The sequence below is a fragment of the Chlorocebus sabaeus genome, chromosome 29 (genome assembly GCF_047675955.1).
Source record: "Chlorocebus sabaeus isolate Y175 chromosome 29, mChlSab1.0.hap1, whole genome shotgun sequence".
Taxonomy (NCBI): domain Eukaryota; kingdom Metazoa; phylum Chordata; class Mammalia; order Primates; family Cercopithecidae; genus Chlorocebus; species Chlorocebus sabaeus.
In genome coordinates this window covers 13,237,711-13,251,005 of record NC_132932.1, presented here as the reverse complement: position 1 = coordinate 13,251,005, position 13,295 = coordinate 13,237,711, and the positions used below count along the sequence as shown (strand labels likewise).

At 46.8% G+C, this 13,295-nt stretch overlaps 1 protein-coding gene across 2 annotated transcripts in view; it reads right to left on the bottom strand.

The window, feature by feature from the left end:
- The window catches only part of RGMA (repulsive guidance molecule BMP co-receptor a), a 44,803-nt gene extending 32,071 nt beyond the window's left edge, over positions 1 to 12,732 (bottom strand). Inside the window, exon 1 of one of the 2 annotated variants that reach the window (XM_007990500.3) lies at positions 12,377 to 12,732. In XM_007990500.3, the coding sequence (XP_007988691.2) occupies positions 12,377 to 12,390 (14 nt within the window). In that variant the 5' untranslated portion in view covers positions 12,391 to 12,732. Of the gene's footprint in view, positions 1 to 11,785; positions 11,961 to 12,376 lie in introns of those variants that run through there. The other variant, XM_007990501.3, reaches the window with a different exon arrangement.
- Positions 12,733 to 13,295: the final 563 nt, after the last annotated feature.

Below are 13,295 nucleotides of genomic sequence, written 5' to 3'. Positions count from 1 at the left end.
AGTGAATGACCTTTACCAAAAAAGGTGGTGTCTTTCAAAATAATGGCTAACATTTTGACGTATTTTTACATTGTGTCAGGTGCCAGCTAAGTACTTTACATTTCTAGAAACTTTCAGCTAAGGAAGGTTCTATTATCATCCTCATTTTGCAGATGAAGAAACTGAGGCTGGGAACACTTAAGCACTCACCCAATAAATGGCTAATAAATGCCAAGCCAAGCATGCTGAACTCCATGCTTGGCGAGCTGTGTGCCATTCATTCCAATGGCGGTGAGCAAGTCCGCACCGGGCTTAAAGTCAAGGCGAGACAGATTACTTAACAATCACGTTCAATAAAGCATAACACAGACTCTGACAGGGGAGACACAGAACACAGGTGCCAGGGGCCTCCAGCCCAGTTTGGGGTGCAGGGAGGGGAAAGAAGCTTTCCCAGTGTAGGAGTGTGCCGGGGAAGTTGATGGGCAAGGGAGGGGATGGCAGGGAGAAAACTCCAGGCAAAAGGAACACCCAGCATGCCAGAACAAGGTGTGTTTTGCCTGAGGATCTGCAAAGGCTGAAGTGCAGCTGTAGAAGGAAGAGATGAAGCTGGAGAAACAGAGCAAAGAGCTTGGGGGAGCCTGTGGGAAGCACCCGGGAGCCCAACCCAAAGCCTCAAGAGGGGGAGGGATTTATTCTTTTGGGAGACCACTGTGGGAGATGTAAAAAGATTAGAGTTGTCCAGGTCCTACTTCAAAGCAGCGAAATCTGAATCTCTAGGGGGTAGAACCTGGGCATCAGTATTTTTAAGGAGCTCCCCTAGGTGACTCATGTCTAGGGGAATAGCTGGGTTTGTAAGTTCTATCAGTCTCGGGTCCATGCCCTCCTTGCTGCTGGCAGGTGCACAAAAGACCCAGGTCAGTTTCTGCCCCTTGGGATTAAAGTCAAGGCAAGACATATAACCTAACAATTACTTTCAATAAAACAGTGATGGCAAGTGACTCGAGCTGGACCAATCAGAACCTTTCTTGAGATTGTTGCTACAGAAGAAGCTTCAGTTCTGATCCGATTCCAACATAGGATGGTTTTAGGGCAGTAATCTTGTGGGAGGGTGAGTGTTTATGAGTGTTAGTAGTTGAGGTGGCATTTGAGGACCTGACATACTGTGTGTGTGTGTGTGTGCACGTGTGTGTGTGTGTGTGTGCACGCGCGCGCGCTGCCCTATCGCCCAGGAGGCTGGAGCGCAATGGTACGATCTCGGCTCACTGCAACCTCCGCCTCCTGGGTTCAAGCAATTCTTCTGTCTCAGCCTCCCGAGCAGCTGGGATTACAGGCATGTGCCACCACACCCAGCCAATCTTTGTACTTTTAGTAGAGACAGGGTTTCACCATGTTAGCCAGGCTGGCCTCAAACTCCTGGGCTCATGTAATCTGCCTGTCTCTGCCTCACAAAGTGCTGGGATTATAGGTATGAGCCACTGCACCCAGCTGACATTTTGTTTTTACTTAAGTCGTATTTTATCAGATGAGCTTTTTGGGGAGTGATGAAGATTTTATTTAGGCTAACCCTCCCCAAGCCACTCTTCAGCATGTGACTCCTTCGCAGCTCTTTCCTGAGCTCTTGTGAACTACTCTAGTACCTCTTGCAGCTATGGAAGCTGAGAAAAATTTCTTATTTTGCTGAAACTAGTTTGATCTAGATTTCTCTCACTAACAGATCCTTGTCTAATATGGAGGAAATGACCCAACACTGGTCCCAGGTATTGTTGCCAACCTCGCAAGCACAGGGATATGTTACCAATGGCTCTTAATCCACCATTTACTTACTGACCAAGATTTTGACATTTCTTGAGTAACCGCCCATTCCCCCATGTCCTAAAAAACATTTGTCCAGACCATGTCTTGAGGAACTGAGTTGCTTCAATTTACAGCTCAGAGTATGGGAACAGATCCTTATTTTTAATTTATCCCTCAAATTCCTCTTTCAAATTTTAACGGCCACGCTAGGGTCTGGTCATCTCAGATTTGATGAATCAGTACTTGTTCTCTCTCTCCATAACCTTCAAGGTTTTATAGACTTTGATCATATCGCCTTTCTGGCTTCATCTTTCCACACTAAAACCCTTAAGGTACAAAGCAGCCCGGCCTCTTACGAAGAACTTCAGGTGATGACATTGCTCACCTTCTGCAGTTCTGAGATACTTTTCTCAAGGGGAAGAGAATACAACTGCCAGGTTTGGGTAGAGCCCAGGTAGAATACTATTTTTTGCTTGTTTTCCAATATCATTTCTGATAGTATTTTAGCATTTTCTGAACACTTGGTCCTGAGTGGCCTGTAGCAAACAAACATTTTGCAAAGACCCCAAGGATCCTCTTCTGTGGCTATAAACAGACTGGACAAAGTCCATTTTCTTGTAATTTGGATTATGTTCTCATAAATGCATTAACAGACTTGCGCCTGCAAAAGCTTAATATGCATATTCTTGCTAACTCCTAAGCTCATCCTGCAGTTAATCACCGTTTGTTTGCCATCTCTGCATAGCCTTCATTTCATCCCAAAGCCTGGAACCATCTGAGCTTTGTCTCCTTCAGATAATCCATGTAAATTTAAACTAAGTCTGGGTGTACCCGCGATCCTGGGGGATCCTCACTGTTAATAATTCTTCATCCAGAAAAGTACCTGTTTATCCTATTTTTTATTTCTTGTCTCAGGATAATTTTGATCCATGGCAATTTCCCCGCACATGCTGGAGAGACTTACTATTGTAAATGACCTTTGGCGTGGAACTTTGTTAGAAGGAATTTTTAAAGTCTAAACAGAATTCATCCTGGGTTTCTCCCTCGTCTCCAGGCCTGTTTCTGACTCCTTAAAGAATGTTAATAGATTGGTTGGGTTTCACGTTCTTTTTAGAAAACATATTGTGCTTCGTTCAGCTAGCTGAGACTTTATAACGTGTGCTTCACAAGAATACTTTTTAGTATATATTCTGCAAAAGTGGCTATTTAAAATGACCCTTCTGACTGGGTGTGGTGGCTCACACCTGTAATCCCGGGATTTTGGGAGGCCGAGGCAGGCGGATTACCTGATGTCAGGAGTTTGAGACCAGCCTGGCCAATGTGGTGAAACCCCCTTTTTACTAAAAATACAATAATTAGCCAGGCATGGTGGTGGGCACCTGTAACCCCAGCTACTTCAGAGGCTGAGGCAGGAGAATCACTTGAACCCAGGAGGCGGAGGTTGCAGTGAGCAGAGATCCTGCAACTGTACTCCAGCCTGGGCAACAGAGTGAGACTGTTGCAAAAATAAATAAAAAATAAAAAATAAATAAACAAAGACCCTTCTCAGGTAGGGTGGACTCCCCTTGTGGGCAGGAGGCACAGTGTGCATGCCTGTGGATACAGGCGGCACATGGAAGGACCGCTGCACATTTTGGCTACAAGGATGTTGCTGCCATCTTCATTATCGGAGGCTTCCTTTCTCTCTGTACAAAGAATATCACCTGAGCTTTGATGCTGCTTCCCTCACCATGAGGGACTTTATTCTTGGTAATTAAGACATAATTACCACGAAGAACAAAACTACCAAAAATGTAAAAATTTTACCAAAATTAAAATTTTTCATTTAAAAATTAAACTAAAATTTTTAATTAAAAAATTACCAAATATTACCAAGTACTGGATTTTATTCCAATATTTTAATGGGTTTTTAATTTTTTTTTTGAGACAAAGTCTTGCTCTGTTGCCGAGGCTGGAGTAGCGTGGCACGATCATGGCTCACTGCTGCCTCAACCTCCTGGGTTCAAGCGATTCTTCCTCCTCAGCCTCCTGAGTGGCTGGGACCCAGGTGCACATGCCACCATGCCTGGGTCATTCTTTGGTATTTTTTGTGGAGATGGGGTTTTTGGCACATTCACCCAAACTTACACTGCAGAAGGTAAGTAACCTGCTTGAGGTCACCCAGCAGGCTTGGTGACAGAGTGAGGTTTGGGCAGGTCTCGGTGACTCCCAGCTGCCAGGTCACCTCTGATGAGATCACAGCTGCTCCTCAGGCATGGGGCTTTTCATTTTCTCTCTGCCTCTACTAACCCTACTCCATCCTCTTGCTCTGAACAGAAGCAAGGACTCTCTCTGTGCTCCTTTTGACCTCTGCTGCCCCAGGCTCAGTTCAGGCTGGGCTGGGCTGGAGCCTTCCTGCTGGTCAGCCAGCAGTTTCCATGGCCGCCTTTCTGTGGTATTTGGATGTGACCCTCTTTCCTTCTTTCATACCTGTCCTTCTTGACTTCCCGTATTCTCAGTAACCTCCTGGAGCAGTCATGTTTCTTTTCTCCCTACTTCTCCCATTTCTTCTTACTGGGACTATAAACTGGGGTATAACTACACTTTCTTAATGAAAGTCTCCCCCTGACCACCGCTTTCTTCTTAAAACTCTTGTCTGAGACTTTCTATCACACGTACTGTCTGGTCTCCAAGTCTGCACATTCTTCTGCCTGCAACACCTAGTACAAAAGCAACAGTATTTGTGAACTGCTTAATTGTCAGTGTTGAGATGGAAAGCTTCAAGACACTGCCAGTGCATATGGGGAAAGACAGAGACCTGGGATTTGGGGTGGTCCTAACTCCAACTGTGTGGCAGCATGCCCTGTCCTGTCTTCGGCCCCTCGGCTTCTCAATCTGCAGAATCACAGCCTGGCTGCCCCAGGAGATCTCCAAGCTCCAGAGTCCTGTGTCCAGGGATCCAGTGAATTGATACTGGCTCTGTAACTAACTAGCCTTGCCCACACCTGATTGTGAGGAGTCATTCTGAGGCCTCATCTGTAACACTTCTAAAGTCCCCAAGTGAAAATGTGGCCAAGCACGTAGGAAATGTCATTTGAAGAGTGACATTTTTATGTTTTAATGTCAGCATGAAATTCAGCAATAATCCCCAACAATACTATGGTATACCTGAAACCACACCTTGGAAACATTTAGCAACCGCCTGAGGTTTGAAAGCAGCTTTTGGGTATGCATACACAGGACATACCAGGCTCCCATAAAAGAGAACAGACCACACAGCGCTTATGTCTCCCCATTCCGGTAAGTTCTAGGGAGAAGAACTGGCTTGGAACCATTTATCCACCAAATGGCAACTGTCTGAACCGACAGTGAGTCTGCGTCTCTCTCTTAACCAACAGAAGGCTGGAGTATTTGGATTAATGAATAATTTAGTGCCAAGCACAAATACCATAGACATTTAGCAATAGGAACAGATAACCAAGTTGTTCATCAAATTCAACACTGTTTAGAATGGCTAAGCAAAGCTGAAATAGAGACAATCCCCAGCTGACGGGAGGTGGGGAAAAGTGCCAATCCAGAAAGAAGAACAAATGTGTCACCTTATGTGACATTCTCGTCCACCATTGTTTTCCTTTCTTAAATTTGTCAGAGGCTAAGGGAATTTCTTCACTTTACATTACAGAGGTAATACAGTATGCTGGGCCAAGAACATGCAGTCTGAACACAGACCTTCTAGATCTCAGTTATTTCATCTGTAAGATAGGGATATATTTGCAGATCAATCAAAAGATTGTTGTGAGGATTAAATGAGTTAATACAGTAATAACCCACTTAGAACAGATGCCTGGCATAGAGTAAGTGTTGATAAGTAGTTGCCAATATTCTTTTTATATCATGGATAGGAACTATTGTTTGGATTAAAATAGTACCTACTATGTGCCAGATTCTGCTAGAGCCTTTGTATGTATAGGATCTTGGGGGAGCTCTGCAGAATTCTGCAAGGACTCATGGATAACCTTGACTTCTAGGTGGGTTTTAAGTTCATTTCAGTTATACTTGAGGCCTAATGAGCACCTACTAGAAAAAGCTCCCCCATATAATCACAGTGTTGTCATCTTAACTATGCAATGGGCACAGCCGTTTCCATTTCACAAATGAGACAGACTCATATGTAAGTCTTGTCTAAGGACCATAAATACAAGTAGCCGTGCAGAGGCTTAAACCCAGGTTTTGAGATGCCAAGTGCAGTGTTTTTCCCACCAAACTACAGCTGCTTCTCATCTTCACTCATGGTTTATTTATTTCTGTCAGTCCAATAATATGCCCCACATGTAGAATGACGGATCATGCATTAGAAATGGGAATATGTTTAGAGATATACTGTTTTCCAGACATTAACAAAAATATAAAAACATAATAAGAAGAGAAAAATTTCCGTGAACAATCTCCCCCATCCATCCTAGAGACTTCAGAAATTGCAATAATTAGATTATTGAATTTTTTTGTCTTTCTTTTGGATGGTGACATTTTTTAGATCATGTATGCATAGAGTACTTGCCTAGACTTAGCCTTGGAATGTGAGTTAAATAGATTTACTTAAACAACAGGAAGATATTTAGGTAAACCTATCTACAGTATCAATTTATTGGAGTTCTTTCAGTCCACAAGCCACTCACAGAACATCTCAAGTTTTAAGCCAGATGGGCTTCTGCCTTTAGAGATTGGTCAGTGACCCAGAAAGGGAGGGCCTGTGCACCATCTTGGCTTAGGTTTGCCTTGCTCTTGCTGACTCCTGGCTGAGGCTCACAGGGCCAGTATGTTCTCCACCAGGCCTGAAGTCAGTAGACCCTGCCAACAGCATCCATTTACTCATGAAGAAATCAGACACCTGGAGCTTAGGGATCTACTTGCTCAAAATGCTCCTTATCAGAGAGAAATAATACCAACTTAAAACCCTCATAGCATGGAAGAAGGTGGCAGTTAGCTTTTTTTGTCATATGATCTTGGAATACCCAAAGACACAAAACCAAATCCAAGTGTTTCAGGAAAGCAAGAGAAGTTTTTTTTTTTTTTTTTTTTTTTTTAAGACAAGGTCTCATTCTATCATCCAGGCTGGAGTGCAATGGCATGGTCATTGCTCACTGCAACCTCCACCTCCAAGGTTCAAGCGATCCTCCCACCTCAGCCCCTCAAGTAGCTGGGACCACAGGTGCACGCCACCACGTCTGGCTAATGTTTGTATTTTTAGTAGAGACCAGGTTTCACCATGTTGGCCAGGCTGGTCTCGAACTCCTGAGCTCAAACAGTCAGCCATCCTCGGCCTCCCAAAGTGCTGGAATTATAAATGTGAGCCACCACGCTCAGCCAAGAGAAGCATTTTGAAATCAGTGTTCTGAAATCTGAATGTCAGACTATTTTAGTTGCACTGACTGATATATGACAAAATAAATATAAAACAAAATAAACTCACAGGAGCCTCACGTTCAGAGGCAAAAATGACCTGTCCAAATTCGACAGTGAGGAGTTATTACCAGGGTTGGACCTGTGAGGGAATGCCATCATGAACTTCATAATGTCTACAGGTGAGCCCAGTCTCTAAGCTTTGCTTCCCTTTTTGCTTTGCTTCCCTTGTATCAATAAATGGGAGCCCACATGGGAAAATGCAATTGCACAAAAAAATCTATTTATTATTTATACTTTACCTCTTTCCATAAAGGATATTAAACCAAAATGTAAATGAAAGCACATTAGACACCAAAACTTCCAAACAAATGTTAATTATTATTTTCAAGGTACCAATTATTTTGAGGAAACCCTGTAACTTTTTATGATTCTAAGAATGAAATGGGCATTTCTGTGTGCTCTGACAACCAGAAAAAACCCTGTGTGGAAGAAGAGAGAGTCCAGTGGTTATGTTCTTGCGAGGGCAATCTGTTCTTCAGGCTGCCACTGTCAGTGCTGAAAATGCACACTGGCAGCACATTTTTAAGTGACTGAGAGGGCCCCAGCATTTGTCCAGGAGACGTTTTTGAGCAAGCCTCTTTTAGAGGAGCATTTGAACAGGTAGAATGGTATTCCTGCAAGGCAAAATTCATCAGCAAGGTCTTCTATTTTTACAAGCTTATAAGTGGGTCAGACTTCGATAGAGAGAACCAAACTTTGTGAAGGCACCTCAAACAATCAGATCTCAAGGTTTTTTTTTGTTGTTGTTTTTGTTTTTGTTTTTTTTTTTTGGAGATGGAGTCTGGCTGTGTTGCCCAGGCTGGAGTGCAGTAGCACGATCTTGGTTCAGTGCAACCTCCGCCTCCTGGGTTCAAGTGATTCTCCTCTCTCAGCCACCGGAGTAGCTGGGACTACAGTCATGTGCCACCACACCCGGCCAATTTTTACACTTTTAGTAGAAATGGGGATTCACCATGTTGGCCAGGCTGGTCTTGAACTCCTGACCTCAAGTGATCTGCCCGCCTTGGCCTCCCAAAGTGCTGGGATTACAGGAGTGAGCCACCATGCCTGGCTATCTCAGGGATTTTGAATAGACAATCTGGAGAGGAGAGACACATGGTGCAGATGAGTTGAGAAAGGTATGAAAGTCTAATAGTGGAGTGAATCCTAAAGAAGAGTATGCACTGTGGCTGACAATACTAGTCATGTGAGGGATGTGTAGGGGCCTTCAAGGGTAGGTATATGTATGTTGCATGCTTCCACCTAATCTTGTTTAAAGACATCAAGGAGAAAATCCTTCAACATACCTAGAGAGGATAAAAATGGGTTGCATCCATCTTCAAAAATAAAATAGTTACCAAAATTCTTACTGAGATATTAGGCAGAATATCTCTGTTTACAAGGACAGAAGAATGGAACACTACCAGGAAACAGAGCAAACTCTTCCTGTCAGTCAGGGCAAGCTGCTACAAAGACCTTGATCTTAGAGTCCATGAAGATGAAAAAATGAAATATAAGGAGAAGCCACAAAAGATGGTAACTACTAAAACGTCCTGCCAAGACAGAAGTCAATGAATTTTGAGGCATTTTTACTCACACCCACTGATCTCTGTTTTGGCCCACAGAGGACACAGTACCTATGGGAATTGGCCTCCTTTGACCAGATAGTTGACAGAGTCTTTAAACTTTCTGCCTAATTTTCAGGCTCTGGCAAATCGAGTATTTTGCTTTCTGAAAGTTTTTCATCTTATAGCACTGCTTTAAACAAGCAATTGAAAAATGAAAAAAGTAAATCCAACCAGCAATTCTGTAGTCACTCTGTGCATAAACTGTTGGCTATACTTCCATTATTTATTGTAGTAATCTGAACATAATCATTTCATAAGTTGGGTAGGTACATAGTACATTTTTATGTTAGTCAGTTACCAGTGACTTAAAAATTTTTATATGAGGTTACAAAAGTCATTTGCATTTATTTTGTCAATTTCTGCTCCAATTTGAAAATTCCTTCTTCTTCCTGCCCTAAGAATTGTAAAGTTTCACACCTCACTAAGGCATTCTTGCCTCCTGACCCCTGGGTTCTAACATGATATAGCACTTCTACTCACAGGACAGACCTGGCTAAGAAACTGGGTATCCTTTCAATACAGTTCATTTGTTCATCTGTCACCAAGGAAACTGACTTCTGCCTGGCCTTGTATGCATACTTGAGTAAGGCAATCCTTAATTTTTTCCACTGCCCTATTCATTGCTCCTTTATAGCTCTGTTGCTAAGAGAAGAGAGGCTGAAACTGAGCAGTCATTTGCTCAAAATAAGAAAAAGAGGAGCCTGTCTTTTGGATAGGCTGGATACCAAACAGGCGGGGAAACCTGGAGCTTCCCTTCTTCAGGTTAAATTTATGTTCAGTTAAGTTTGTTGAATGGCTAAATAATAGAAGCAAAGTCATTCCCTAAAAGAGGCACAGGAATACCACAGACACTTAAAAGTTAAGTAAACTTACCTTTGGGATATTATAAGTCAAGTTCTAGAATAATTACCTGTAAGGAGTAGTGTCATTTCATTTCACAGAACTAACAGATTCCAATTAGCCTGCACTGCTTTCAGATAATCCTTGTATGTTTTTGCTCAATTGCACTCGGATACGTCCTGCCTCTTTCCCTGGATGGCAGGCTTCTTGATGGATTGGTGACCATGCCTTCTTTCATGTCTATACTGCATGCTTCAAGGCAGGAACAAATTTTGCAACCATACTTGGTAAAAACAAGCGCTAGAACTTAAGTCATTTGGTAGCACGGTTGCAGGGGGAAAAAAGCACTTTAGAAACACAGAACCCTGGCCATACCCCTTCTGCTTTCTGGCCATCAGTTTCTTCTGAGAAACTGAAAATACTAGCACCTGTTCCTGCCTGCTTCCTGGGAGCAGCAAGCATCCCTGGGAGAATGGCTGAAAAACTCCCTGTCCCAATGTCAGGGATGCTCAGTCCCTATTTATTTCATTTTGCAACTGCTCATCTAAGAATTCTTGTGTTTGGCTTCTCACAGGGCTGCTGAAGAGCAAGGGACTGTATTAAACAGGAGATTCTTGTGCCTTCATTCTCTATTATTACATACACTGGGAAGCAGCAAGTCATACCTTGGGAGAGGTTTGTAAAAAGAGAAAGCAGACAGAGATTTCTTAGCAAAAGTCAAAGGTGCTCTCCTTGAATGAGATGCCAAGCTATTCTAAGACCCTGGTTGTTCACAAGTCTCATGATGAAATAAATACCTGCCAACGAAGACACAGTTTGAGACAGCATGAGAGGGCAGACCAGCCACCCACCATTTCTTATGTCTATTGGAGAGTGTAAGCACCTGTTTGACACCTGGGAGGGAAATAATGGAAGCAGGATGTTTGAAAAAAGGAGGCTAAGACCTCTTTCACTACTACCACAGCCCAGAGAGTCTCAAGGGGGTACTACAGTAGACCACTACACTGCTCTACAAGGGGCCAGGGTGCCCTTCAGAACAGGGTGAACTCAGCTCACTGATAATATATTATCTGACCTGGAAGGTGGCAGCAAAAACCAGCCACAGAGAACGTGCAGCCCGCCCTGGATGTGTGGGTGCCCCACCCAGACAGAGCCTTTGTCTGCAGGACTTGCCATCCAGCCACGTCTGCCCCAGTTGTTAACTGGAGATCATGTCCCTGTAAAGGGGGCTTGCTTGTCACTTGCTGTGGTAACAGCAAGAAACCCCTTCTTTGTATGTGCAAAAAAAAAAAAAAAAGCCAGTTTGGGTTCACTGTTCTGTTCCTGTACAGACGGGCAGGAAGCCCTCTCCCAGTTCTCCTGCTGCCCTTCGGAGCACAGTTACTCTCCTTCCCAGGGGTCATGGCTCAAAATCCACCCAAGAAATCACCTGTTTGTGATGCACAGGAGAAGAGAGGGTTGTGAATTGATTTTCAAGATCTCTGCACCAGATGCCTGAGGAAGGGGCATCTTCTTGCAGCAGTTAACATTTTATGTTATGTTTTTGCTGGAAGAGTCTAAAACCAGGTGGAGAAGGTGATGGAGCTCCCTTAGGTGACAGCATGCCACTCAACACGACCCGTAATTTCGTCCTCTGAGCTCAATGTGCTGAGCATGGGACGTCGGGGTTTCTCCCTGGTACCGTTGATACTCGAGAGAGCTACTGTAGCCTCTAGCCTGGAGGCGAGGGCTGGTTCCCACCTCTCCACCTTGCGCAGGAGACTGAGAACACACAACTTCGCAGCCTAAGAGGAATGCACAGCTCACCACTTCCGCTAGATGGCGCTACTTCCCCTACTCCACCCGCAAGACACCGAATTTATAAAATAAATACAACCCAACACCTCCCCAAACCACACCACATAATAGCAGCTCACAGGCTCCCATTAAAATCTCAATCTGGGAGAACTGATTCCAACTCTGAGCAAGTCTAATACAATTACATTAATAAGATACAATTCCCAATTGCACCCGAGCGTCCCCCACACCGGCCCTCCCATTAAATACACCTGTCTCCTTGCCCGGGCTTCTACCCCTAGGTTAAGCTGCGGCGCGAGCCGGCGCTGAATCGTCGCCGTGCTCACCCATCCACTTAGGAACGCCGGGGCGGCTTGGCAACGGGCATCCTCGGCCCTCAACCCAAGGTCCACACTTTCCCATACGCCGACGCGCCCAGGCAAAGGGTCGCCGGGACGCGAGCCCACGCGGTGCACTGCGCCGACGTCCCCGAGGGCAGGACCTTGCCAGGCAGCTCCGCAGCCGGGCGTCGAGCGGGAGGCGGGGGCCCGGGCGGCGCGGGCCAATGGGGGTTCACGGCAGGACAGCCGGGTGGCCGGCTCAGTCAGGGGCTCCGCGAGCCCGGCGGAGGGAGGGAGCTCCCAGCCCGCACACGGTGTAAGGGACGTGTGCCGGGTCTGCCCAACCACGCGCGCTGGCGGCTGCCCGAGGTTAGAGTATTTTAGGAAAAAAGAAGAAACACCAAACCACAAAAACTTTCCTGCTGCCAACAGCTAAAGCGATCGAGGCGCGCAGCAAAGCTCCAAATGTGGGCAAGATGGGAGCAAGATGAGACGCGGGGCTGGGGAAGACCAAAGCAGCGCCGTGGCCCCGGCAAGTGTCGGCGGCGCCTCGGAGATGTCAGAGCCGGGTCCGCCCGGCTCCCGACCCGCGCTTACCTTGGCGGCTGCATGAGCCCCTGCGGCCCGCGGGGGGTGGCGCTGGCGGGGCTGCGGGAGAAGAGGGGGTGTCGGGGCGCCGCTCGTCTGCCCCGGGGCAAGGTGGGAGGGGCTCCGCTGGCGCTGGTCCCCGCCGCCCCGGCCGGCTCAGCAGCGGCCCGGGGCGCGCCTCCTGCTCCCGGGCTGCATGCCTGCGAGCGCCTGGAGGAGCCGGCCCGGGAGCGAACGGCCACTGCTTCCCCGGCCCAGCGGCTCGGGCGGCGCAGCCAGCGCTCGGGAGACAACTGCAGAGTGGGGCGGCCGGGGCCAGCCCCCTCCCTCGCCCGGCCCCCGCCAGCCGCCGAGCGAGGCGTCGCGAGGTTCGTTTGCGCGCCGAGGGGAGGGGGCGGGCCGGGCGCCCGGGCCGCGGGCGGGGGGCGCGCGGGCGGGGCCGGCAGGGAGGGGCGGGGAGGAGCGGGGTGCGGGCCCACGTTGCCCCGCCCCGCCGCGGCCCCACCCTCCCGCATCAGGACCGGCTGGGTGGGTGCGGAGTGTGCCAGCCGCCAAGTCAGGACTCCTTGAAGGCTCGGGTTACGGGGCGCGGGCTGCAAGTGCGGCCACCCCCCGGGAAGCCACCAACTTTCCGAATGCCCCGCAGGGTTGCGGTGGAGCGCACAGTGTCCTTTGAGGGGAGTTCCTCTGAGATTTCTGGAGAAGGCGGTTACATCCAAGACAAATGCTGTTGCGCTCTGCGGAGACGCACCTTTGTTCCATGGAGATTTTGTTGTTGTTTAAGAATCTTCTTGAAAAAACTTAATACATATGTATTACATGCTAACACACGAATACATTCTTGCGTAGAATTTTACGTAACTCAGGAGTGTCTAGAGTGAAAAGAAGACCGTATCGCACTCCCTCCCACTGCTGCGGCTCCCCGGGA